The sequence below is a fragment of the Heteronotia binoei genome, chromosome 13, assembly GCF_032191835.1.
Source record: "Heteronotia binoei isolate CCM8104 ecotype False Entrance Well chromosome 13, APGP_CSIRO_Hbin_v1, whole genome shotgun sequence".
NCBI lineage: Eukaryota > Metazoa > Chordata > Lepidosauria > Squamata > Gekkonidae > Heteronotia > Heteronotia binoei.
Window position 1 is genome coordinate 27,985,464 of NC_083235.1, and position 24,744 is coordinate 28,010,207.

A 24,744-nucleotide genomic window follows, 5' to 3' on the forward strand; every position below is an offset into this window, starting at 1 on the left:
CACTGAGACATGGGACAGTGGACGGATGAAGGGGCATAACTGTTCTTTCTTTAGGGTTGCTAGTCTCTCTGTTTTGGCTGGAATATCCTGAGCTCCCGTTCCCCACTGCCTTTCAAAGTGGTGGCAAGTGAAAACTAAAGTAAAAAAATGACCATCAACGTATGGCATGACATCACTTCTGACTCAGGAGATGTCATGCCTCTAGGGATTACTGGGAAGCCATAGGTCAGGGGTATCAAACATGCAGCCCGGGGGCTGAATCAGGCTTCTGGAGGGCTCCTATCAGACCCCTGAGCAACTGGCTGTCATCTGCTTTATTCTCCCTCTCTGTTTCCTTCCACATAATAGCTTGCTTTGCAAGGCTCGCTACAGAGCAAAACCTCTATTTTCTCAATTGGCTGAGGCTCCTCCCTTGGGGAGGAAGGGGGAAGGGAAGGCAGGGCTTGTTTTTCTAGGCTGTCTCAATCATTAGCAGAGCTATTGAGCCAAGCCTTTCTCCCTTCTATTGGCTGAGGCTCCTCCCCCTCTTGGTCCCCTGGGGAAGGAAGGAAAGAGCCAGAGCTTCCTTTGCCCAGTTCCCTGAATCCCATGGGGAAAATGCCAAGAAAGCACATTTAAGACCAAGTGCTAATGTTTTATCTGTGTCCTTTATAAAGTTTATATCCCTACTACCTAATCTTAAATAGGTACACACATGGCCTGGCCCGACAAGGTCTCGTTTATGTCAGATTTGACCCTCGTAAGAAATGTTTGACACCCCTGCCATAGAGTTTAGGGCACTTCATAGAGATGTGTGAAATTACTTCTGTCCCTGCCCCCCCCCCCCCCAAAGAGTCATCATTCCTGGCTACTGTATCTCTGGCAAGCCTTGTTTGGTAATTTGTGCAGTGAGAACGATCCATCTTTGGTGATAAATCTGGAAACCTTCTGAAGGAAACAGAAATACCCCTTTCCATAACATCCTTATTCCATCTGTTCTGAGCTTTCTGCTTTGCCCGGTTTAGGTGGCTCCTACTATTAAGGAACGGATGATGAAGAAAGGATCCATGATGGTGAGCTATCAGCCGCATGGAGACAAAGCCAACTTCTTCCGCCAGGTGGTCACCAATCCAGCAGTCACCCAAGCGGACTTGGACTTCTTCCTAGACGAGATTGAAAGGCTTGGCAAGGACCTGTAGCCGCCGTGCCCTGCCTCTCTTCACTCCTCCCCTCAGTCTGCTTGCGGAAACTTCTGGAATGATTATGGGAACGTGTCACAAGAGTGGGGAGGCTTCATGCTTTTCCTTTTCTGCTGCCTTCTGAAGGTACTGCAAAAATCAGGAATGCTGCAGCTCACCAGTGCTTAGTCCATCCTACTCATCTTCAAATAAACCCTCTCCTAAGACCATCTAGAATATATTTTTCTAGGCCTTCCTTCCTCTGAGAGGAGGGATGTCAGAGGGGGACCAGCTGTTGCAAGAAGCCACTGTAGGTAGAGGTGAGGGTACCAACTACATTGTGTGAAAGAAGGAAAATTTCAAGCCTTATCTTTGGTCTCCCTAGGTCAAGTTTGCCTCTCCCCTTTGTAAATAATTTTTACAAGCAGCCCAGTTAAATTGTGGGGATGACAATTACAATTGAATTATAAGAAATGAATGTGATCTTGCAATGATGAACAGAATGTCAGATCTGTTGTACAAAAATAGATTTTCTTGCATAGCTTTGATGGAGTTGGTCCTTTAAATACCCACTGGGTGACACTTATATAGATTCCTAGAACTGTTCCAAATTCCAGAGCTGGATTAACAATTAGGCCAATTAGGCACTGGCCTATGGGTTTCCACACCTTTAGGGACTCCAGGCCAGCCTTCCCCTGAGGTTTCCCCCCTGCTTCTAGCCCTCGCAGCCTGCACATGCAGCCAGCAGCTGAGCTGGTTTTTGCCAACTTGCCTGGTGCAGCTGCTGGTGGTGTTGTCACCAAGTTTGCCTCTCCCCCCCAGTTTAGTAAAAGGGGCTTTTGTGCCTGCAGGCTGCAGTGGGGGCTGTGGCCAGTGGGGCGAGCACTCAGACTCTGAGATAAGATTTCAACTGCCCAGGGGCCTCCACAGGGTTTAATCCGGCACTGCTAAATTCCATAAGATGTAAAGAAATGCTAAGGTGAATCACCACCGTTCTCAATCACAAAGAGCAATCCATAATGCCTTCCCTTTGGGGACATTTCTTTCAATGATCAAGGGGCCCTGAGATAACCTAACATTGCATCTAGACAAAAATTGTTACATTTCATTGCAAGAAATCGCCTTGATTTTTCAATGGCTGTTAACAGCGATCTCCTGTCCAATTGAACAAGAATATAAAATTATCCAATGTTGAGTATTTCCCATGCCTTCCCATAAGCATTGTTCTCCAGAGCTCTCATTACGAGGTCATATGGAGACAAAGGAAGTCAGACCTCAATCTAGGCGAACATAGAGGATCATCGTGGGTCAGGCTCACCAAATATGTTGAGATGAATAATTTTTTCCTACTGCCACAAATTTGGTTACCAGCCTTGTCCCCTAGCCAAGTCTGGAGGTTGGCAACAGTGAAATTGCATTCAGAACAACCTTGCATTAACCATTGAAGCCTTTTAAAATATGCCAGTGGCCTAATAAATCGGCAAAATGTGAGACCAATTTAGCACTAGACCTTTAATCCTGGTTTAACTCTGTCCCCAAACTGACATTCTACACTAGAATCAGAGAAACCAACTCTATGATTCTATGATTTTAGTGTAGAATGTCAGCTTGGGGACAGCACTAAACCAGGATTAAAAGTCTAGAGTGAAATGTGAGTTTTAATACTGAAATGATTTAAGCATTATCCATGTCATTAAATTCACACTTTTGCAGGAAGAATACTTTGAAACGTCTTCCTGGTTGCTGGTTAGACCAACAGAGGCTTGTTTTCTTGTGCTGGGAGGAATCCCATGAATACTTGCTGTTAGACAGGTCTACAAGCCCAGTTTAGGGAGCATTTCTGAGGAATTTCTTCCTTGGATCACTCTCAAAGTTATACTACATCTAGAAAAAATGGCAAAACAAAACGTTGGGAATGTTTGGCTTCGTTATGAGACAGAGCAGCTGCTGGAAGCAATTTTTCACAGGGACTTCTCGGAAGCCCTTAGGAGCAGCAAAAATATTAGTAACAGTGAGTACTATGAAATGATATCTGCTGATCTTGAGGCGAAGGGTAACCCAGGGACCTTCATGCAGTGCAGACGGAGTTTTTAGTTAAAAAACTAAAGCATGCATTCATGGCTTACAAGTGTGTCTGTAATAATGCAAGTAATGCTCTTCTGTCGCCACTGCACTTTGAGAGCATGAATAAAATTCGGAAGGCTGCAGGAAGACCAACATTCACATCTCAAAGGAATACTGAAGGTATGCAGTTGGTGTGAATTTCTTTGCTCACTTGTTCTTTTAATAACAATCCTAGTCATTATGAGACATAAAGCTTAAAAAGGATCATTTTTCAAGCTATTCATTAAGAGATTGCTTGAAGAATCTATTCCTGAGAGCAGAATGTTACTTGCTGAGCTCTCTGAACACCTCCCCCCGCCCTGTGATCCAGCAGCATTATACTTTGGCATGCATTTCCTGCCATCAAGGACTATAGGGAATGTACATGTTCAGAAAAAAAATACTTAAGAAAAGGGTTATGAAAAATCTTGGAAATGGTGGCAGCTTATCCTCATGTAGTGAATCAACTCAAAAGGGCAATGCATACCAGTCAACTGCAGCTTAACGGCTGCCTATTTGGATCTACCCTAAACAGAGTTAGTCTTCTAAGTCCATTGAAGTCCTTATGGACTTAGAAGGGTGTAGCTCTCCTTAGGATTGCTCTGTGATATTTCACAGGAAAGCAGTCAACAGGAATTCAAGACTACTTTAAGGAAAAAACCTGTACATGAATGCAGTGTTGTGCACGGGAAAAGATGTGTTTTGTTTTAATTTGGTTGAAAGATTCCCCCCCTCCCCATCAGTGCTAGTTAAAAACAGATTGATTTCTTCTTATGAGAAGGGCAGAAGTTGTGCTTGAGGATGAACTCAGCAGCTATCTTCTTTTTTGGAATAGAATTTAGTGGCAATGGTTGGAGTTTCTTGTTTTGTTCTGCAGGAAAACTGCATTTTAATTTAAAGGTATGTATCAGAGTACATGAAGCCTGGGTGCAGAAATGCCATCTGCAAACAAACTCTTATCCTTATTCTTTTTTTGGGGGGGAGGGGGCATGGTGTTGTGCCTTTCTAGGTGTTCCTTCATGACTCTTTCCTTTGACAACAAAAGAATCTGTGGTGCCTTAATAAGCACTACTTTGTGGTGGCCTAAGTCCCTGTATAGGTCCATGATGATTTACATGCACAAGCTATAGTGAAATAGAAGACCAGACTTTAAATCCGTTGTTTGAGACTGAAGCTGTAATTAAAAGAAACTCCACAAACACCACCTCCTCGCCTAATGGTGCTGCTTTCCATTTTCAAAGTGGAGAATTGATGTGTACTTAGTATTGATGAGAGAACAAACCGGCAGTAGAAGGAGGGATACACAATGGAGGCATGAAAGAAAACAAAATCCAGTAGCTTGACTCAGCTGAGAAACATCATAGAAACAGGGCCGGCTCTTCCAGTAGGCAAATTAGGCATTTGGCTAGGGTACTAGCCCTGAGGGGGTGCTGAATTGGATGCCCCCCACTCGCAGAGGCCTTCCTCACTTTCCTAGCACCTTTCTACTGTTCGCCCTGCCTCTCTTGGCTTTCTTGCCGCGTTTCTCCTGCTTGCCCTGGCTCTCTTGCTTTCCTACCACCTTTCTCCTGCTCGCACTGGCTCTTTCACTTTCTTGCCGCATTTCTCCTGCTTGCCCTGGCTCTCTTGCTTTCCTACCACCTTTCTCCTGCTCGCACTGGCTCTTTCACTTTCTTGCCGCATTTCTCCTGCTTGCCCTGGCTCTCTTGCTTTCCTACCACCTTTCTCCTGCTCGCACTGGCTCTTTCACTTTCTTGCCGCATTTCTCCTGCTCGCCCTGGCTCTCTTGCTTTCCTACTACCTCTCTTCTGCTTGCCCTGGCTCTCTCGCTTTCTTGCCATGTTTCTTCTGATTGCCCTGGCTCTCTTGCTTTCCTACCACCTCTCTCCTGCTCGCACTGGCTCTCTCGCTTTCCTACCACCTCTCTTCTGCTTGTCCTGGCTCTCTTGCTTTCTTGCTGCGTTTCTCCTGCTCACCCTGGCTCTCTTGCTTTCCTACCACCTCTCTTCTGCTTGCCCTGGCTCTCTCGCTTTCTTGCCGTGTTTCTCCTGCTCATGCTGGCTCTCTCGCTTTCCTACCACCTCTCTTCTGCTTGCCCTGGCTCTCTCACTTTCTTGCCACGTTTCTCCTGCTCACCCTGGCTTTCTTGCTTTCCTACCACCTCTTTCCTGCTCGCACTGGCTCTCTTGCTTTCCTACCACCTCTCTTCTGCTTGTCCTGGCTCTCTTGCTTCCCTACCACCTCTCTCCTGTTCGCACTGGCTCTCTTGCTTTCCTGCCACCTTTCTCCTGCTTGCCCTAGCTCTCTTGCTTTCCTGCCGCATTTCTCACTTTCAGGCCACCTTCCCCGCCTCCATCTTGCTTCCTTCGCACTGCAGGCTGGCACCAAGAAGAACAGCAGACAGTGGACCTGCCTAGGGCACTGTGGACCCTAGGGCCAGCCCTACACAGAAAGCAACAACCAGTAGCATTGCAGATAAGACATAAAAGAACGAACTACCTTCGTTGGGAGGCTCAAAACACCACCTGCTGTCCTTCATGAAACAATGCACCTTAACACCACCATACTTTGCACAATGGGAGGAGAAACCGAAGGAAAACTTTTACACTTACGGCTTTAGATCCAAATCTGCAGAAAACCCCAGTTCAAAAGTGGTCTTGTAAAGTGAGGAGCAATTCCGGGGTGAAAACACTTCCAGTGCCAATTCACGAAAATGAATGTAAATGACAACCAAAAATGCAAAGCAAGACAGAAGTGAAGGCAGAATGCAGCGTAACTTTACACGTTTTAAAGTGCACTGAGAGCGAATCTCTGCCCAGTGTAAAATTAGCCACAAGCAGGGCAGAGATGCTTTGGCACCAGTGATGTACACTGGCCTCCACAGGAAGAATGGTAGTATAGGATTAAAATCAAGCAGTCATAAATTAGCCAAATGGCCTGTATGTGTGTATACTCTAACCCACTGTTTCCCATTTGCATGGTCGGGACCTGGTACCTGGCCACGTAAGCCTGACTACCAGGTCACAAGAAAAGCCAAAGCTAGCCCCGCCCCCAGCAAAGCATGACCTCTGCTCTGCTTCCTTCCTTCCACCATGTGTCTATTGTGCAGAGAAAAGCTAGCCTTGAAGACTGACACAGGCTGCAAAGCCTGAGCTCCATCTGGCTTCCTTCCTTCCCTGGTCTCTGTGTTGTGCAGAGAAAAGCTAGCCTTGAAGACTGACACAGGCTGCAAAGCCTAAGCTCTGTTTGGCTTCCTTCCTTCCCCTGTCTCTGTGATGTGCAGAGAGGTGTAGGAATGATGACTCGATATGTGTTCCAGGAGAAAAAGCCTGCCTTCTGAGCAAGGTTACTTTATTTTTATACATGCTTCAATTATAATGAAGTCGCCCACACTTAAAGCCTAACACGAAACATCTGCCCAGTTACAAGGAGGTCGTATCTGCATAGTCTACAGAAAGTAATACCAGCTCAGCAGTTGTCAGGAATAGATTTATCTGAGGAAGCAGAAATGCGGTTGAACACGGGTGTAAGGATCTTGTGCTCTTATGTCTGCAGACGTTGCAGAGTATAGGTGAGCCAGGTGGCATGCTGAACGCATGATCCTCCCACATCCCACTCTTTTTAATTTATTTATTGTAAGCTAGCTACATACTGGTGTTTTCATAACAAGGTGGGCGTGGGAGGGGCTGAGGTGTGCAAAGTGTGGCATAGGGGCAATAAGCATTGTGTACAACAGCAACAGATCACGCCAAATAACAAAATACCACAAATAATGAGGAATACATGCCGCAACTCCATCTGTTCTGCATTCAAAGCGGCCAAGGCGATGGAGGTAGAATTAATAGTTTTTGCTAAGTTGCAAACAATTTTATTTTGATATCTACTTTACAACCTTAAATCCACACCCACTGAGACTATCTGCTAACAAATAGCTGCTTCAAACATTGTATCATACATTCTCTTTTGAAGGCAAAAACATATTAAATCAATTCTGTATGCCCACTTAGGAAGGGCAGCTAGGTGACAATTTGGTTTTTGACATTCCCAAGAAAGACTGAAATGACACTACAATGGGGTAATTAAATAGTATATTGATAGAGATGGGGTAAAGATGGGTCACAGGAGGAGAGAGACAGTGATGGGATTATCCATTCACACTGGCACATCCCAGTATTTTCCATCTAGAGAAGATGTGTGTGTGGAGGGGAAAAGGTCACTCAGAGGCATGCCTTGACTATGCAGTCCAGCCTTCCAGTATGGAGTTTTTCTGGTCTCCATCATGGGGCCTTTCTGGGCACACAGATGAGCTTGAGAGGGCCCCCCATGTCTTTCAAGGCTACCCTCTTTATTTGACAGCAGTCTGTTATTAATCCCCCCCCTTTTTGCACTGCCTAATCCTTGGAGGATGTGTGCCATATTTCATGATATGCTGCCATTCAGATTTCAAACAACCAGGGTTGAGACACAGTTGGGACAAAGCGAAAGGGCTTAGGAATGTCAACCACCAAAGGTAAGCTCTACATGCATAAGGAAAAGCTATGTGTCTTGATACTGACAATTCTTTAGCAATAAACATTACTAGTTATGATGCAAGAATACAAAAACTCATCTCAATTTCTAAAACACATAAGGGACATATGCAAGTGACATGCTATAAACTGAATCAATTCATGTGCCTTTATGGTAAACACCTTGTTGTAGCCTAGGTGATTAAGATACACACATTCAGACATACTTGGAAACATTGCCAGTTGTGGGCAGTCCACATTTGGCTATATTATTACAATAGAAAAACCATTTCCTGACTAATTCCTTGTTTCCCTCCTCCCTTAGTCTAACAAAAGGTCTTTCTTGAGTTCATGAAGAGTTTGCGTGCTCTATGCATGACAATCTTTTCACAGGGAAATCTGTTTCTATTGCAGCCAAAAGGAATTCCTTTTCCTGGAAGCACAACTTGGAAGTGGCAGTGGGGCTGCTGTTGTGATCAGCTGGGGCAACCAGCCTTTTGCTAGGTAGAGGAATTTCCCTGGAAATAAGTTTTTTCCATAACTCAGTTTGGAAGGGGTTCTGAGGAAGGCCTTCCTTCCAACATCAATGAGGCATGACCATGCAAATTTCAGGACCTTTGGGTAGATATGGAAGAGTCTGGAAAACATACTTGGAGAAACAAACAAAACAACAATAATAGGTGCTTTTCCCCTTTAAAGCTTTTCTTGGCTGTCCACAAATTGCCATAACTTGAGCTCAACTCTGTTGAGATAGGGTTGCACACATTAGCTAAATTACCACACTTGTTTTGGACTGGAGACTTCCTCCTCCTCACATGAAGTTTTAGTTTGACAAGGTCTCTACCCTTCCAGTGTTAAAGGGTAAGTTTCATACATCATACATTATGCAGAATACAAATCCACAATCACTTCTCATGATTCAGGCTAGTGCACATCCATATAGAAAGGATTTTCTAAACAAAACACTCAGAAAAGGTCAAACTCTAACAAGATACTATAGATGGAGGCATAAAATAAGAGAGATAAGCATGTAGATGCCTCTTTCCACAGGTAAGAGGTTCACCAAATAGCTAAATAGGAAGATTGATCATAGATGGAACATTACTATAAATGACATTAAGAGAGCAACTGAAGATATACATTTGAGGAATGCAGAACATTATTAAAGTCCAGATTTCTAATGAAGACCAAGAGTTTTCAGGAATTCTGCCTAGTGAATTACCAACAAATCTAGAAAAGGTATTTCTATGAGAAACATGACACAGAATAATTGGGTCACTGGTAAAACAAAGTATTAGTTTCTCAAGACTTAAGAGAGAAGTTGCACAGTGAGAGGGTAGTTTTATCCAAGGAAGGGTACAGGTGTTCTTTTATAACACATGCTATAATCTATCTACTAATGGATGGCCGGCCCGCCTCCGCCCCGGGGAACCTGGACCGGGCTTTGCAGGCTGTTGCAACGTGGCTCAGACTGAGCGGGCTGAAGTTGAATCCAGCGAAGACAGAGGTTCTCCAGGTGGGTCGTGGCACTCTGGGGAAGGAAATATCTCTCCCGGCCTTTGACGGGGCGCCACTGAAGATGGCGCAACGGGTAAAGAGCCTGGGTGTTTTACTGGAGCCTTCATTATCAATGGAGGCCCAGATAACAGCCACTGCCAAGTCAGCATTCTTTCATCTGAGGCGGGCGAGGCAGTTGGCCCCTTTCCTAGAGCGGCAGGACCTAGCGATGGTGATCCATGCGACGGTCACCTCAAGACTGGACTACTGTAACGCTCTCTACATGGGGCTGCCTCTATACCGGACCCGGGAGCTACAGCTAGTGCAGAATGTGGCAGCCAGGCTGCTACTTGGTCTTCCAAGATGGAGGCATATACGGCCTGGGCTGCGCGGACTGCACTGGCTGCCAATTGTATACCGGATCCAGTAGAAAGTGCTGGTCATAACCTTTAAAGCCCTATATGGCCAAGGACCGACCTACCTGAGGGACCGTCTCTCCCCATATGAGCCCCAGAGAGCACTGAGGTCAGTAGGTAAAAACAAACTGAATATCCCTGGGCCAAAAGAAGTAAAACTGCAAAGCACCCGCACTCGGGCCTTTTCCGCTGCAGCCCCACAACTCTGGAATCAGCTCCCAGAGGAGGTGCGGGCCCTGCAGAACTTAGATCAGTTCCGCAGGGTCTGCAAGACCGCCCTCTTCAAACAGGCGTTCACTAATGATGGTACCAATGTTTACTGCTAAATTAATAATGCTTACCGCCACTGTTAGTCTAGGAATGTTTTAATCACTGATTGGTTTTAATGTGTTCTTAATGTTTTATTATTGTATTGTTCATTTTAAATGTTGTAAGCCGCCCTGAGCCTGCTCTGGCGGGGGAGGGCGGGATATAAATAAGATTTTACATTACATTTTACATTACATAACTTCAAATGAAAAGAGGTCTTGTAGGAACCAAAATTTGTGAGGTAGAATTTTAAAACACTGTTCTTTTCAGAAAATAAAAATTCAGTACCAACAACAAAAGGAATTTTCAGATTTAAATGAATGAAAAATTGGGAAGCAGTTCAAGGTAAGATAGAAAACTGTTAAATGTAAAACTAATAGCCTTGACAGGAGACAAAATACATAAACACAAACAACAAAAAATCATTGTGAGCTGCAAAAACAGCAGCCACCAAAGTCTCTGGAGATGGCTCTCCCCCAGCCTCTTCCAATGTTTGTTGAGCTTGATTAGTTAAACGCTTCACATCCCCCCATGTGATATCACAAGCTGTCTGGGTGTGTGGGCGTTGCACAATCTCTCGTTTGAGGCTGAGACTGAAATTGGGAATCAGATTTGGGAGACCCTGATGCCATGCCATCTTTAGCTGGGCAAACACAACATGCCAGAACCCACAAAGGACCTGCAAGAGAAAACACAGCAGCATGCCTGCACCCCCAGGTAATAAGGGGAATTGGACCATGCCAAGTTAATAAGCCCAATGACCAAATTCAATTGTTCCTGAAACTGCATTTGGACAGGAACCTTCATTGTCACTCCTTTTAATTGTTTTTGAAGAGTGGTTTTCAATGTCTGATTAGCATGTTCCACAATAGCTTGACCTGTGGAATTATATGGAATGCCATGCTAGATTTGAATGTTGGGGAGCGACGGTGGCTTAGTGGTAGAGCATCTGCTTGGGAACCAGAAGGTCCCAAGTTCAATCCCTGGCATCTCCAAAAAAGGGTCCAGGCAAATAGGTGTGAAAAACCTCAGCTTGAGACCCTGGAGAGCCGCTGCCCGTCTGAGAAGACAATACTGACTTTGATGGATCAAGGGTCTGATTCAGTATAAGGCAGCTTCATATGTTCATATGTTACATTGTGTATAAAGATCAATAAATTCAGAAAAACTATATGCTGGGGTGTTATCAGTTTTCAACAGTTGTAGATGACCCATTACCGCAAAGGCAGAAATAAGGTGAGCCATTACATGTTTTGTGGCTTCACTACAGTGAGCAGTAGCCTAAAGATATCCAGAGTACATGTCTATGCAAACATGGACACAGTATCAGGGTTTCAGGGAAACTATATGGTTAATATCCATTTGTCAAAGTTTGTTAGGGAGCACTTTCCCTATGAGGAAAGGTTAAAATACTTGAGGCTCTTTGGCTTGGAGAAACATTGACTGCAGGGTGACATGATAAAGGTTTACAAGATTATGCATGGGATGGAGAAAGCAGAGAAAGAAGTGTTTTTCTCCCTTTCTCACAATACAAAAACTTGTGGGCATGTAATGAAATTGCTTAGCAGTCGGGTTAAAACACATAAAAGGAAGTACTTCTTCACCCAAAGGGTGATTAACATGTGGAATTCACTGCCACAGGAGGTGGTGGCAGCTACAAGCATAGCCAGCCCCAAGAGGGGACTAGATAAAAATATAGAGAAGAAGAAGAAGATATTGGATTTATATCCCGCCCTCCACTCCGAAGAGTCTCAGAGCGGCTCACAATCTCCTTTACCTCCCCCCCCCCACAACAGACACCCTGTGGGGTGGGTGAGGCTGGAGACGGCTCTCACAGCAGCTGTCCTTTCAAGGACAGCCTCTGCCAGAGCTATGGCTGACCCAAGGCCATGCTAGCAGGTGCAAGTGGAGGAGTGGGGAATCAAACCCGGTTCTCCCAGATAAGAGTCCGCACACTTAACCACTACACCAAACTGGCTCTCCAGAGGTCCACCAGAGCAGAGGTCCACCAGTTGCTATTAGCCACAGTATATATATACATACATATATATGTGCATGTGTGTGTATGCATAGAAGATGATATTGAATTCATGTTCCACCCTCCACTCAAGAGTCTCAGAGCGGCTCACAATTTCCTCTACCTCCCTCTCTCACAACAGACACCCTGTGAGGTGGGTGGGGCTGAGAGAGCACCGACAGAAACTGCTCTTAACCAGAACAACCTCTGAGAGGGTTATGACCGCCCAAGGTCACTCCAGCAGTTGAAAGTGGAGGAGTGGGGAATCAAACCTGACTCTCCCAGATAAGAGTCCACACACTTAACCACGACACCAAACCGACACATATATTGGTCACTGTATGACAGAGAGTGCTGGACTTGATGGGACACTGGTCTGATCCAACACAGCTTCTCTCATGTTCTTATGTTAGTTTGCAAACTATGCAGGTTAGCAGCATAATCAGGAAGATGATTAGTAGAGTCACAATGTGAGCACAAGTAAACAATTTGCTGAGCCTGATCAAAGGCAACAAAAACTGTTTGTCTAGTGCTTTGGCATTTAGGTGAAAATAGCTGCGACTGAGAAAGGAAAAGTAAATAGAGAAGTAACATCTTTCAAATTCTTATCAGCAAATGCATTGCCCTGAGCAATCACACCAGGTAGATTAGAATAGCTTCAAATAGTGAGCAATGAGAATAGTAGCAGCAAGAAATTAAAACCTGCAAGTTTAAAAAATATAGCCAATCAAATCAAGATCAATTTGGAGAGATACATGCACCAGGAAGTTGATGAATCAAATTAAATGCATATAAGGTGTCAACTATTAAGTTGAAAGGTCGTTGTGAATAGCAGCAATTTCAGCCTGCTGCACTGAGCACTGCTGCAAAGTAAAGTGTGTCTTTTACACTTTCCCCCCAGCAAGCTGGGTACTCATCTGACCAACCTCAGAAGAATGGAAGGTCGAGTAACCTTGAGGCAGCTACCTGAATCCAGCTTCCGCCGGGATCAAACTCAGGCCGTAAGCAGAGCTCAAGACTGCAGTACTGCAGTTTTAACACTCTGCACCACGGGGCTCTTTTTAGATCGAAATTAACATTTTCCTTGGCCAATTTCATCATCAATTCTCCTGCTACATCAGGATTATCAACCTGTCTTCTGATTGCTGCCTGAAGACAGTTGATAAGGTCTAAATAGGGCTCCTGTGGCTTTTGACAGACAGTTGCAAAACTATGAGCTGACCACCCTTCTATAGGTACTTTGGCAAAGACCTGTAAAGCACATTAAGATATTATAGCAAGGGTTGCAACAGAGAGCACAGCTTGTGCTTCAATAGTACTGAACTGTCCAGATCCATATAGTTGTTCAGCAGTACAAACCCCATTGGAGCCACACTCTTGAGCATCAGCCAAATTACAATATTCACTGTCCCATACCACATACTGTCCAGGAGTTAACATCATCCTTATCATATTTTTCCAGTCCTGAGAAATCACAGTGTATCCATTAGAGATTCCTTTTAAAAGACCTTGCACATTGGTTCCCCCTATGCCCATATCTCTAATAGCCTTTTGAATTTCACTTAAAACAGAGGGGGCAACACAGTATAGTTAACAACCTGTTGCCTATTCTCATTCTGTGCATATGTTTCTGGGCATACCGATAAAAGGTCAGGCAACTCTTCCCCTGTCAAATGTAGAAAACATTTCCACCAGTTCTGGAACATCTTCCAATTTAGCCTGACCAAGTTCCTTCTCCAAAACTTCACAGACCATGCATCCTGGGGCGTTAGATGGTGGGCCCACAGGTGGATCTGTTGGTGGAGGAGGGGGAGAAGGAGGAGGAAGAAGAGGAGGGGCAGGGGGCACAAGTTGGACACCAGTGCCTTTTAGGGGACAATCTTTGGAGAGCTGGCTTGGGTTAGAAACGGGCATAAATTTCTCTACTGCATACCTGCATTGATGCCAGACTTGCAGAAGTTCAATAGAAGCTCGGGGCTCTGTGTGAAAGGTCTTCCCTATCTTCTCCCAGTCCTGAAGTTTACGAGAACCTCCCTCTGGGTACCAGGGGCATTGCTTACTAATCTCTTGTAACAGAGTCTTAAGTTGACCAGAAGTCACGGACCCACCGGACTTTTGGATCAAAAACTTTAACTCATCTAAACATTTCTGCTCAGCCTGTGATAACTGTCCTCCCATACTTACCAATGAAGAGGTCGCGAACGACGAGGAGTGCACTCAGGGGCCTCTGCCAGGCGTTGATAAGTAGGAGAAAGTCCAGAAAAGGGCAACTAGAATGATTAAAGGGCTGGAACACTTTCCCTATGAAGAAAGGTTGAAACGCTTGGGACTCTTTAGCTTGGAGAAACGTTGACTGCGGGTTGACATGATAGAGGTTTACAAGATAATGCATGGGATGGAGAAAGTAGAGAAAGAAGTCCTTTTCTCCCTTTCTCACAATACAAGAACTCATAGGCATTCGATGAAATTGCTGAGCAGACAGGTTAAAACAGATAAAAGGAAGTACTTCTTCACCCAAAGGGTGATTAACATGTGGAATTCACTGCCACAGGAGGTGGTGGCGGCCATAAGCATAGCCACTTTCAAGAGGGGTTTAGATAAAAATATGGAGCAGAGGTCCATCAGTGGCTATTAGCCACAGTGTGTGTGTGTATATATATATATAATTTTTTTTGCCACTGTGTGACACAGTGTGTTGTACTGGATGGGCCATTGGCCTGATCTAACATGGCTTCTCTTATGTTCTTAGGAGATGAGCTGTCCCTTGTTCCAGTAGCTCAGCGGTCCCTGTTCGGGAGCCACTTGTAGGAATGATCACTCGACACGTGCTCCAGGAGAAAAAGCCTGCCTTCTGAGCAAGGTTCCTTTATTTTTATACATGCTTCAATTATAAGTCACCCACACTTAAAGCCTAACAGGAAACATCTGCCCAGTTACAAGGAGGTCGTGTCTGCATAATCTACAGAAAGTAATGCTAGCTCAGCAGTTGTCAGGAATAGATTTATCTGAGGAAGCAGAAATGCGGTTGAACACGGGTGTAAGGATCTTGTGCTCTTGTGTCTGCAGACGTTGCAGAGTATAGGTGAACCAGGTGGCATGCTGAACGCATGATCCTCCCACAGAGAGGAGCTGGGCTACCTCTCCTTCCTTCTCCCCCTCTCCCAGTGTTTGAGAGAAAAGCTGGTGTCCACTGGCACGTTAGACCCATGAAATGTTCTTCAAGGTATGAGCTTTCAAGTGCCTTGCAGTATGTTCTTTTGGGGAGATTTCCCCAGGAGGCCTGGATGGTAAAGAAGGGGTGTGTGTGTTTTTCAGTCGGGAGGGGCAGGGAGTGGGTATTCCAGTAGCTATTTTCTTTACCAAACGACCCCGGGCAGAATTGTTGCTGACTGGGGTAATCTGATGGTGAGTAAGGTTTTTTTTCCCCTTGTCCCCCCTTCTTTCTTTTTCTGTCTGCAAGGGATGCTCTGTCTGTATTCTTGGTGCTTGGGGTGGGGGGAAGCAACAGTGGGAGGGCTTCTAGTGCCCTGGCCCCACTGGTGGACATTCTGGTACTTTTGGGGCATTCTATGGGAGAATTTTGGACTGGGTGGTCCACTGGTCTGATCCAACATGGCTTCTCTTATGTTCTTATGTTCTTTCTTTCCATGTCTTTCTTTTCTTTTCTTTCCATTTCCTTCTTTTCTTTTCTTTCTTTCCATTTTTACTGGATGAAACTTTTCTGTTCATCATACTGTTGTTGCAGACATAGGAGATCTGTCACTGAAAAATTGGCATCCCCAGCTGTAGCCATCTGGCCTTTCTATGAGATTTCTGTGTGAGTGAGTGAGAGTAAGAGGTGTGGGGCAGAAAGAGATTATTTGAGATTACTGCTGTATATCTCAACAGCACTGGAAGTGATGGCTTGGCACCATTTTACTGGTCCTGTTTTTAACAGCTGTCTGACACCAAAATTAAACTCCTCCTGTAGATATTAAAAAGGATGAAAGAAGTTCACTGGCTAAATATCTGCACAACAGGTTGCTTTTAAAGGCATGGAAAACACAGCCAGTAAAAAGCTGCAAGCCCCTCATAAATATCCTTTTTGGGATAACTGCAGAAAAGCTTGTATGAACTTTATATAATTTGAAATTAATTCATTAATTTCAGTACAATTCTCTGTTACCTTTCACAGCAATTTTCCAGTGTTTCAGTCAAGGAAAAGTACGAAAAATAGCTGTCAAAGGATTTTCTGAAACCAAGCAAGCTTGGTTGTCGCTTGAGGAAAGGTACCAGTAGTAGCAGCTGAAGGAAGGGCCTACTAAATATGTCAGCATATTTTGAGGGACAGCAGCTGCCAGGGCCCAGTGTGAGTGGTACACAGCACTGGCATTCCTGATGGCAATGGCAACAACACTTCCAACTGGATACACTGGCCAGTGCTGTTGAGGAAGGGGTGTGTAGGTGGTGCAGGCAATTGAACATGGGCATTAGGAGTGCTTGCAAGCTGAAGAAGAACACACAAACAGATAGGTGCATGCAGGTGTGAGGGTGGAAAGAGAGGACCCTGGGAATGTATGAAAAAGTTGCACAGCTCCTGAACCTGAGGGTTCCTCCCTCCCCACAACCTACCTTGTCCACTGAATAGTAGGTGCAGCTGCATAACAATCCTTGGATGAGCTCCACCTAGGGTTGCCAAGTCCAACTCAGGAAATATCTGGGGACTTTGGGGGGGTGGAGCCAGGAGACTTTGGGGAGGAGCCAGGAGACTTTTGTGATGTCATTTCCTGTGGTGTCATGTCCAGGTCAAAGGTCAAGTGATGTAACTTCCACCCATTCCAATGATGTCACTTCCGGCACCAAAACCCTGCCTCCTCATGTGATGTCACTTTCTGGGCACTCTCCCAAACCTGCCTGTTCCTGTAAAGTAATGTCCACTTTTGCAAAATTCAAACATTTTTGCAAAATATATCACTTCCCACCCCCACCTTTCCCCCATTTTACATTACTTTTAGGCATTTAGGCCTCCTTCCAGTGCAAAAATAACCAAAAGCTTTAAGAAACATAAAGTGCTTTAATTTAAACATTTAACCATTACAAAAAAACCCAACACACACACCAAGCAACCAGCATATGTCAAACGAGTGAATAAAACCAGAGAAACTATCATAATTTAAGAAACATAAACATTTAACAATTACAGCAACAAAAACCAATCAAACAGCACACATCAAACAAGAGAACCCGTCATGTTTACGTTGCTTTCTGCTTTTGGGAAAGAAAGCGGTATTTATCTTGCTTCTTGCTGCTTTCAACAACTCTGGATTCGACCTTATAAAGTTGCAGAATTCTTCACAGGACATTCTGAAATTTAGCTTCACCTGAAGTTCTGCTTTAACAAGGCTATCACTCAGTCGGTTTCTTTCCTTGCTCCAGAGCTGAAGACTCTCACAGTAGGCATTGGATACTGGGATGGACAGTGCAAAAGAGACCAGCTTCAACAGATGGCTGACACCACTGTCTGGAATGCGCCTAAAGATCTGAACCCATCTCTGGTCTATCCTCTCTTCTTGTGAGGAAATCTCTTTTTGGCATTTTGCAACAATGCAGACATCATCAAAAAGCTTGTCAGTGTCTATGATATCAGGGCCAAAATCAAGGGATTTGACAAGATTCTCTAAGTCTTCCCAAATCACAGGACTGTCAAGTGAGAACAATGCCATATCTTTGAAAACTGATTTCTCAAAATCATACCATTTCTCAAGGTAGGCAATGCAACTTGAGAGTGTCTGCTCTGCTTCTCTCTGGAATTTTGCCCTTTGAGATGCGGAGACATTGGGTAGGATGGCTGTAGCAGATCTTCCATAGAACTGTTTCTCTTTCCTCTCTTTAAGTTTTTCTCAAAGGTCACTCAGAATTTGGTGGAGTTCAATGCAGCTAACATTGGTACTTTCCAGTTTTTTCACAATGGGGTCGAACAATGCCATCAAATTGTGTAGAAAGTACATATAGCATAGAGGAAGAGATGACTCCTCTTCTGGACTGAATCCTTCCCAAACAACTTTTTCACATTCTTCTTCCCCACAGGACAGGAAGTATGACCTCAGTGCAGGCCAGCACTGAAGAACCCGTTCAACAGCAGGCATAAGTGACAGCCACCGTGTTGGACCATGCTGAATCAAATCTCTATATTCTATATCAACAAACTCAAAGAAGGACCTCAGGGAGTCTGTACTTTCTGCTGAGCATGAGAACTCGCTATATATTTGCATGATAAAGACTTCAACGTTGAAAGTCAGTGCTCTCTTCCCTGTTTTAAGGCAATTGTGAAGCACATGGCATTTGCAGCCCACATCTATCAGCCTATTGTTAAGCTGCTTAAGTTTTTGGAACATGACTTGTGTTTTCCAAAATTCACTGCTGCATTGTCAGCAATGTATGATGACACTCTGTCTAAAGTGAGACCACTGTCCTGCAGCACACTGCAGAGTTGTGCTGCAATTGCCTCACTGGTCTCCTCATTGTCATTGTCGAAATCAAGCAATCCTTCTTTTATTCCCTCTGTTACAGAAAAGTAACAAACAGTCACAGGAAAGAATTTCCTGTTTCCTTTGTTGGAGGCATCACATCCTATAGAGAAAAAGTGTGCAGCATTTAGGTCCTTCAGCAACAATTCTACGGATTTGGGAGCCAAAACATTCTCCACAATGCTGGTAGCTTTTGTCCGTCCACAAGACATATTTTTTGCTATGCTGGAATCAGGAAACATTTTTGGCAATAGTTTATTTGTGAAGTCCTGACTAGCATAACTATGATGATGCATAACACTATGGTACACTTCAGCCACTTCAGCTGCAGTGACCTGATTTGCTTCTGAAGAACCTTGTTTTTGAAAGAAGCTACTCAGTACTGGTGTCTGTCTGTACTGTTTTTTTCACCACTTTGTGCTTCATACTTTTTGCATGATTTATAATGGCACCTTTCCCCTCATAACGCACAAATATTGTGCAGCGGCACCAAAGACATTCTGCTGTTTCTAAGTCTTTTTTACAAAGCCAGCTTTTGAATTGGCTTTCTCTCAGCCATTCCTCTTTAAAAACTGAAAGGTATTTTTTCTTTTTTGCTTCGCTACTACCAGATGGACCTTCTCCACTTGCCATGCCTTCTCAAAATATTGAAGAGAAGCAACCCTGAGTACTGCAAGAGAGGGGAGGAAAAAAACAGCAATCACAGATAGCCTTGTAGGTGGAGTTAACAAATACACTCATCAGTTTGGCAGCTATTTATCACACAAATATAATGTTTTTTATTTACTTCAAGTTATCTCCACTGGGGACCCAAAGGGGTTTACATTATTTTCTTCTCTTCTATCCTCACAACCATCCTGGGAGGCAGGTTAGGCTGAGTGTCTGACTGACCCAAGGTGGCCTAGCAGCTTTTCATGCCACAGTACGGATTTGAAACTGGGCCTCCCACATGCTAGTCTGGCATACTAACATCTTAATATTTTCAATTACCTGCCAAAAAGTGCACCCTGTACCTCACCTTTACCCATTCTCATGGGCTGCTTTAGCACAGAAGCTTGCTAGGTAATATCACTTAATTCACAACAAATCTGTGCTTCCCCCTTAAACACTTGAAGCCATTCCCAATCTGGTTAAGACCAGTCACTGCTTTCTTCTCAGGTCACACACAATTGCAAGCCTAAGTAGCTCTTAGACAGACAGACACCAGTACTGAGTAGCTTCTTTCAAAAACTTGAGAGCCAGTTTGGTGTAGTGGTTAAGTGTGCGAACTCTTATCTGGGAGAACCAGGTTTGATTCCCCACTCCTCCACCTGCAGCTGCTGGAATGGCCTTGGATCAGCCATAGTTTTCACAGGACTTGTTCTTGAAAGGGCAGCTTCTGGGAGAGCTCTCTCAGTCCCACTCACCTCACAGGGTGTTTGTTGTGGGGGAGGAAGATAAAGGAGATTGTGAGCCACTCTGAGACTCTTGAGTGGAGGGGGGAATATAAATCTAATGTCGTCTTCTTCTTAGAGAGCCAGTTTGGTGTAGTGGTTAAGTGTGTGGACTCTTATCTGGGAGAACCATGTTTGATTCCCCACTCCTCCACTTGCACCTGCTGAAATGGCCTTGGGTTAGCCATAGCTCTGGCAGAGGTTGTCCTTGAAAGGGCAGCTGCTGTGAGAGCCTCACAGCTCCACCTACCTCACAAGGTGTCTGTTGTGGGGGGAGAAGACATGGGAGATTGTAAGCCGCTCTGAGTCTCTGATTCAGAGAGAAGGGCGGGGTATAAATCTGCAATTCTTCTTCTTCTCTATCAGAACTACTATCAGGTTAGGAAATTCCTGGAGATGTGGAAGTGGAGCCTAAGGAGGACAGCGACCTTAGTGGGGTACAACATCATAGTGCTCATCCTCCAAGGCATCCATTTTCTCCAGTGGAACTGACTTCTGTAGTCTGGATGAGTTGTAATTTCAGGAGATCCCCAGGTCCCACCTTGATGCTGGCATCCTTAGAGCTAAGCATCATACCAACAACTATATGCTTAAAATCATTCTTCAGAAATGAATGTACTTGCTTGGATGTTAACTGATGTTAAAGCTGTCAACATAAATAAAAAAAGCTGTACAATAATTGCTGTCCTATTAGCCTCTCATCATTTCTGCCTCTTGTGTTTGTGTATGTTCGTGATGCATGTTTCAAGTGGGCTTCCTGTCACATTTCTGATTTTCCATTCTATCCTCTAAAACCAGCTGTAAATACTCCAGACCTTCTGTCTAGAGATTATTACAATTCATTGTAAGTCACTAATGTTCCCTTGCTTCAGTAGCCAGGAAGTGATTGCTGGAGTTTCTTATGCAAACTGGCAGCATGTTCAAACAAAGTTTCAAAATCTCAGTCTCCTGTGGTAGTTTGCTGGGAGAGTTTGGACCAGTTACACACTTTCAGCTTAACCTACCAGCTGACTTGGAATTCTGTCATTTGGAGTGCTCTGGCCAGTCCAAATGGGGCAATGACCACACTGAGCAAAACACTCTCTCTCTTCATGGAGGCTGGAATGACAATCACAGATCTAGGTTGTCCCAGGAAGGCAGCTAAGGCAAGGGGTCTGAGGGCATCCTTATCCCCCCAGCTCCAAATGGAAGGTAAAGCCCAGGCATTTAACACACACACACACACCCGCCAGCATGGATGCAGATGGCTGCACTCTCACCCAATCAAGCTGCCTACTGGCAGCAGACTGAGAGCATCCTTCCCCCCTCCCTTCTCAAATTAGAGGCAAAAGCCAAGACATTTATCCCCCCTCCTCCACCTTGCAGGCATGGATGAAAAGGGCTCCACTCTCTTTCAAGTAAGCTGGGCAAGGCAGCAGCCTGAGAGCATCCTTCCTCCTCCACCCCCAAACAGGTGAAGCCAGGGCATTTAACACCCCCCCCACCAGCATTGATGAAGACGACTCCATTGTCCCCATGTAACCTGGATAACAGTGGCAGCATGAGAGCATCCTCCCCCCCCCCACAAATCCCTGAACGGAAGGCAAAGTCAGCTTAAAAAATAATTTTAAAAGAACATGAATGCAGATGGCTCCACTAGTATGGGCAGCAGCAGCCTGAGAGCATTCTCCCCCGCCCCTCCCCAGCTCTGAACGGGAGGCAAAGCCGGTTAAAAAGTTTTTTAAAAGAGCCAGAGAGAGCATGACTGCAGAAGGATCCACTTTCCCCCAAGTAAGCTGTGCGACAGCAGCAGCCTGAGAGCATCCTCCCCCGCCTGCTCTGAACGGGGTGGGGGGCAAAGTCCGCTTAAAAAGAAAAAAAGAAAAGCCCGGAGAGCAAGCTGTGCTGGCAGCCCCGAGCAGGAACCAAGCAAAGGCTGGCGAGCGTGCACACACACCCACCCCTCCGCCCAGAAAGCGCATAGCTGTTACGCTGCTGGGAGGGGGCCAGAGCCCACAGCCCTCACCCCCCCCCCCAGAGTATTTTAATCCTTGCTCAAGTGCTCTCAACCCCCCCATGCTCCCCCTCTCCCCAAACAAATGGGCATTTAAACCCCGCATCTCCAAAGCAAGATCTAACTTGCCCAGCAGCCACAAGAGCCTGCCACCGCCCTCAACCTACACCCAAGTACGTTTTACAGTCCCCTTGCACATGGTTTTTAAACTGGCCAGCGGCTGCGAGGGCCTGCCACCCTCACTCAATCACCCCTACTGAGCATGACAGCTTCAAAAAGCGCGGTATGTGCTGCTGCTGCTGCTGCCACATGGGCCTGCTGCCTGCAGCATGAAAAAAACAAACAAACACCAACGTCCTTCTTGGGAGAACCCCCCCCACCCTTACCTATTGTTTCCAGATTGTGGCTCAGCTCCAGTTTTCCGTGGCTGCTGCCTCAGCTTGTTCTGAGGCCTCAGGCTTGGGCTAGGAAGCAACAACGACCACCAAGCAACTTGCCCAAGCCCAACGCCCACCAAATGAGGGCTGCTGGGACATGAAATATGGCTGCTGAAGAGAGGAGGGCGGGGCAAGCCCACTGAAGCCCGCTCAGAACTAGAAACTGCCCCATCAGTCAAAGACTTGTGCTGGCTTGGGGTGGCGCCCGCAAGGAACACACAGGGAACCGTAGAGACAAGTCCTAGAGCATCTCTCTGGTACCATAGAGACAAAATCCTAGAGTGGCACCAAAATGGCTGCCATTTTCCCCCGCTTCCAGATTTTTGGTGACCGGGGGAGGAGGTTCCAAATCGGGGGTCCCCAGCCCGGGGTGTGGGATTGAGAAGCCTAGCTCCACCACCTATTTTTCTACAAAACAATCCCTGCTTAGTTGTCAAGCGCTTAGCCCTCATTGAGGATTTCACCTCCTCAGCTTGTTCCCATCGATTCCTAATACAAATTAAATTAGCTCTTCAATGCCGCCAGAAGGTAAATAAAAGTATTGCAGTCTGATGAACTACAGTCAACTCTCTGTTTCAAATCTGTTCCTTTGTTTCACATCTAACCTGGAAATAGAAACCTTAGAAATCTCACGTTTCTCATATTTGGCCTGCTGTCAATAGTTTGTTTTGTCTGCGGCATCAATTCCTTAAGTTTCATCTAGCCCAGTAACAAGTGAAAATAATCATTCAGGGATCCAGAATACTCAACCTAGTTGAATCTGTGGGCATTTTTGAAGACAGATAGTGGGCACCATGAGGGCTATGGCCAGTCACAAAATATTGGGAAGTTTCCAATCCAAGCATCATTCTTTGATGGAGGCAATTATTTCTGAAAGGGCCCTCCAAAGCAAAGGTGATGCCTCTTCTAAAGTCTGCGCAAGGGAGGTGGAGGGAAATGCTAGGACTAGCTCTTAGCTAAATTGGGACCGATTTCCCACTCACCTTACACCATTCTTACGCTCCTCTTCTCAGCAGGGCTTCCGTCCAATTAAGCACTATCTGCCCCGGGGCTGCAACTAGCTTTGCCTTTTTTGTGCAGCAAACAGAAACCTTTAAAAACCAGTTTCTGTTTGCTGTGCAAAAATGGTGAAGCTAGTTGCAGCCCCGGGGCAGATAGTGTGAAATCAGACGGAAGCCCTGCTGAGAAGAGGAGCATGAGAGAGGCGTAAGGCGAGTGGGAAATCAGGTGTCAGGAAACCCATTTGCAGCCTCCATCTTGGGAGATCAGTACATTACATCCAAAAGAAAAAATGTAGTTAAGTTTCACCAGCATACGGATGACATTGTACTCCAAACTGATGATTTTCACCCTACCATAATTGACCATGGACACTACAGTAAGGAGAAGGAACAGCATGAAACTCATCTTGTAAAATAAGGATCAGCAACTTTTTACAATTAAAAAACCCAAACTATTTAAAATTTAGATCAAGAGATCAACAAAAAGCCAGTATAAGAAAGTCCCTTTGCATAGCTGAAAATATACAACTAAACAAGTGACATGTTGAATAATCACAAATCTATCATTGCTGAAGTTTGGGTGGCTGAATGACATTTGTTCTTCTAAGAAGTTTGATGCTGACCCTTCAATGGTCACATAGCTAATTAGCATGCCAGAGTCTTGTTTGTTATCTGAATTAACCAGACAAATTGCTTTATCAACTAAGTATGGCCAGGCATCACCACCTACAGAATTGAGAAAGTGCTATCAATATGTCAATCTTTTCTGTGTCTGGATGGTGAATAAATAATCCATAAAGTTTCCACAGACCAAATACAGCTTGTTTGTTGTAGGTCCTTTAGCAGGAAGTGGTATACAAAAGTGTTATCCCTAACAGCTTTTTAGAAATAAGGCCGATTGTGAAGAAAAATACAATGGGTTCTAAAAAGAGGCTCTGGGCAAGTGCCCCCCACCTCATTGCTGTCTTCCCACCCACCCAAGGTGGCTGTTTTTGTAGGTGATTTGATCCGACTTCAACTTTCCATCTCCTCTCCTTCCCTGCAGCCTCTCTCTATGAAAAGTACTGTCTTTCTCCACATTGTGGACCAGAGCAGCTTACATCACTCCTCTCTCTTCTGACCTGCACAACAACCCTGTGAGGTAGGTTAGGCTGAAAGTCTGTGAGCCGAAATTACCCAGTCAGCTTCCACAGCAAGAACATGGGTCTGACAGACCCTGCTCTGAAGCCCTTTGCCACACTGGCTGTCATGGGGGGCTGCTGCGGAACAGTAGGAAGCAGCTAGACCTAGGGTAGCCGACCTCCTGGTATCACAACTGAACTCCAGCAACAGATCTCTCTCCCCTTGAAGAAAATCTGCTTTGCCAT

The 24,744-nt window shown here is 45.2% G+C and overlaps 1 protein-coding gene across 2 annotated transcripts in view; it reads left to right on the forward strand.

Annotated features, from left to right (window-relative positions):
* Positions 1-1,700, forward strand: part of CSAD (cysteine sulfinic acid decarboxylase) — a 32,035-nt gene extending 30,335 nt beyond the window's left edge. For both annotated transcript variants that reach the window (XM_060251993.1, XM_060251994.1), the window contains exon 15: positions 1,005-1,700. In XM_060251993.1, coding sequence (XP_060107976.1) covers positions 1,005-1,178 — 174 coding nt within the window. In that variant the 3' untranslated portion in view covers positions 1,179-1,700. The remainder of the gene's footprint in view (positions 1-1,004) is intronic.
* Positions 1,701-24,744: the final 23,044 nt, after the last annotated feature.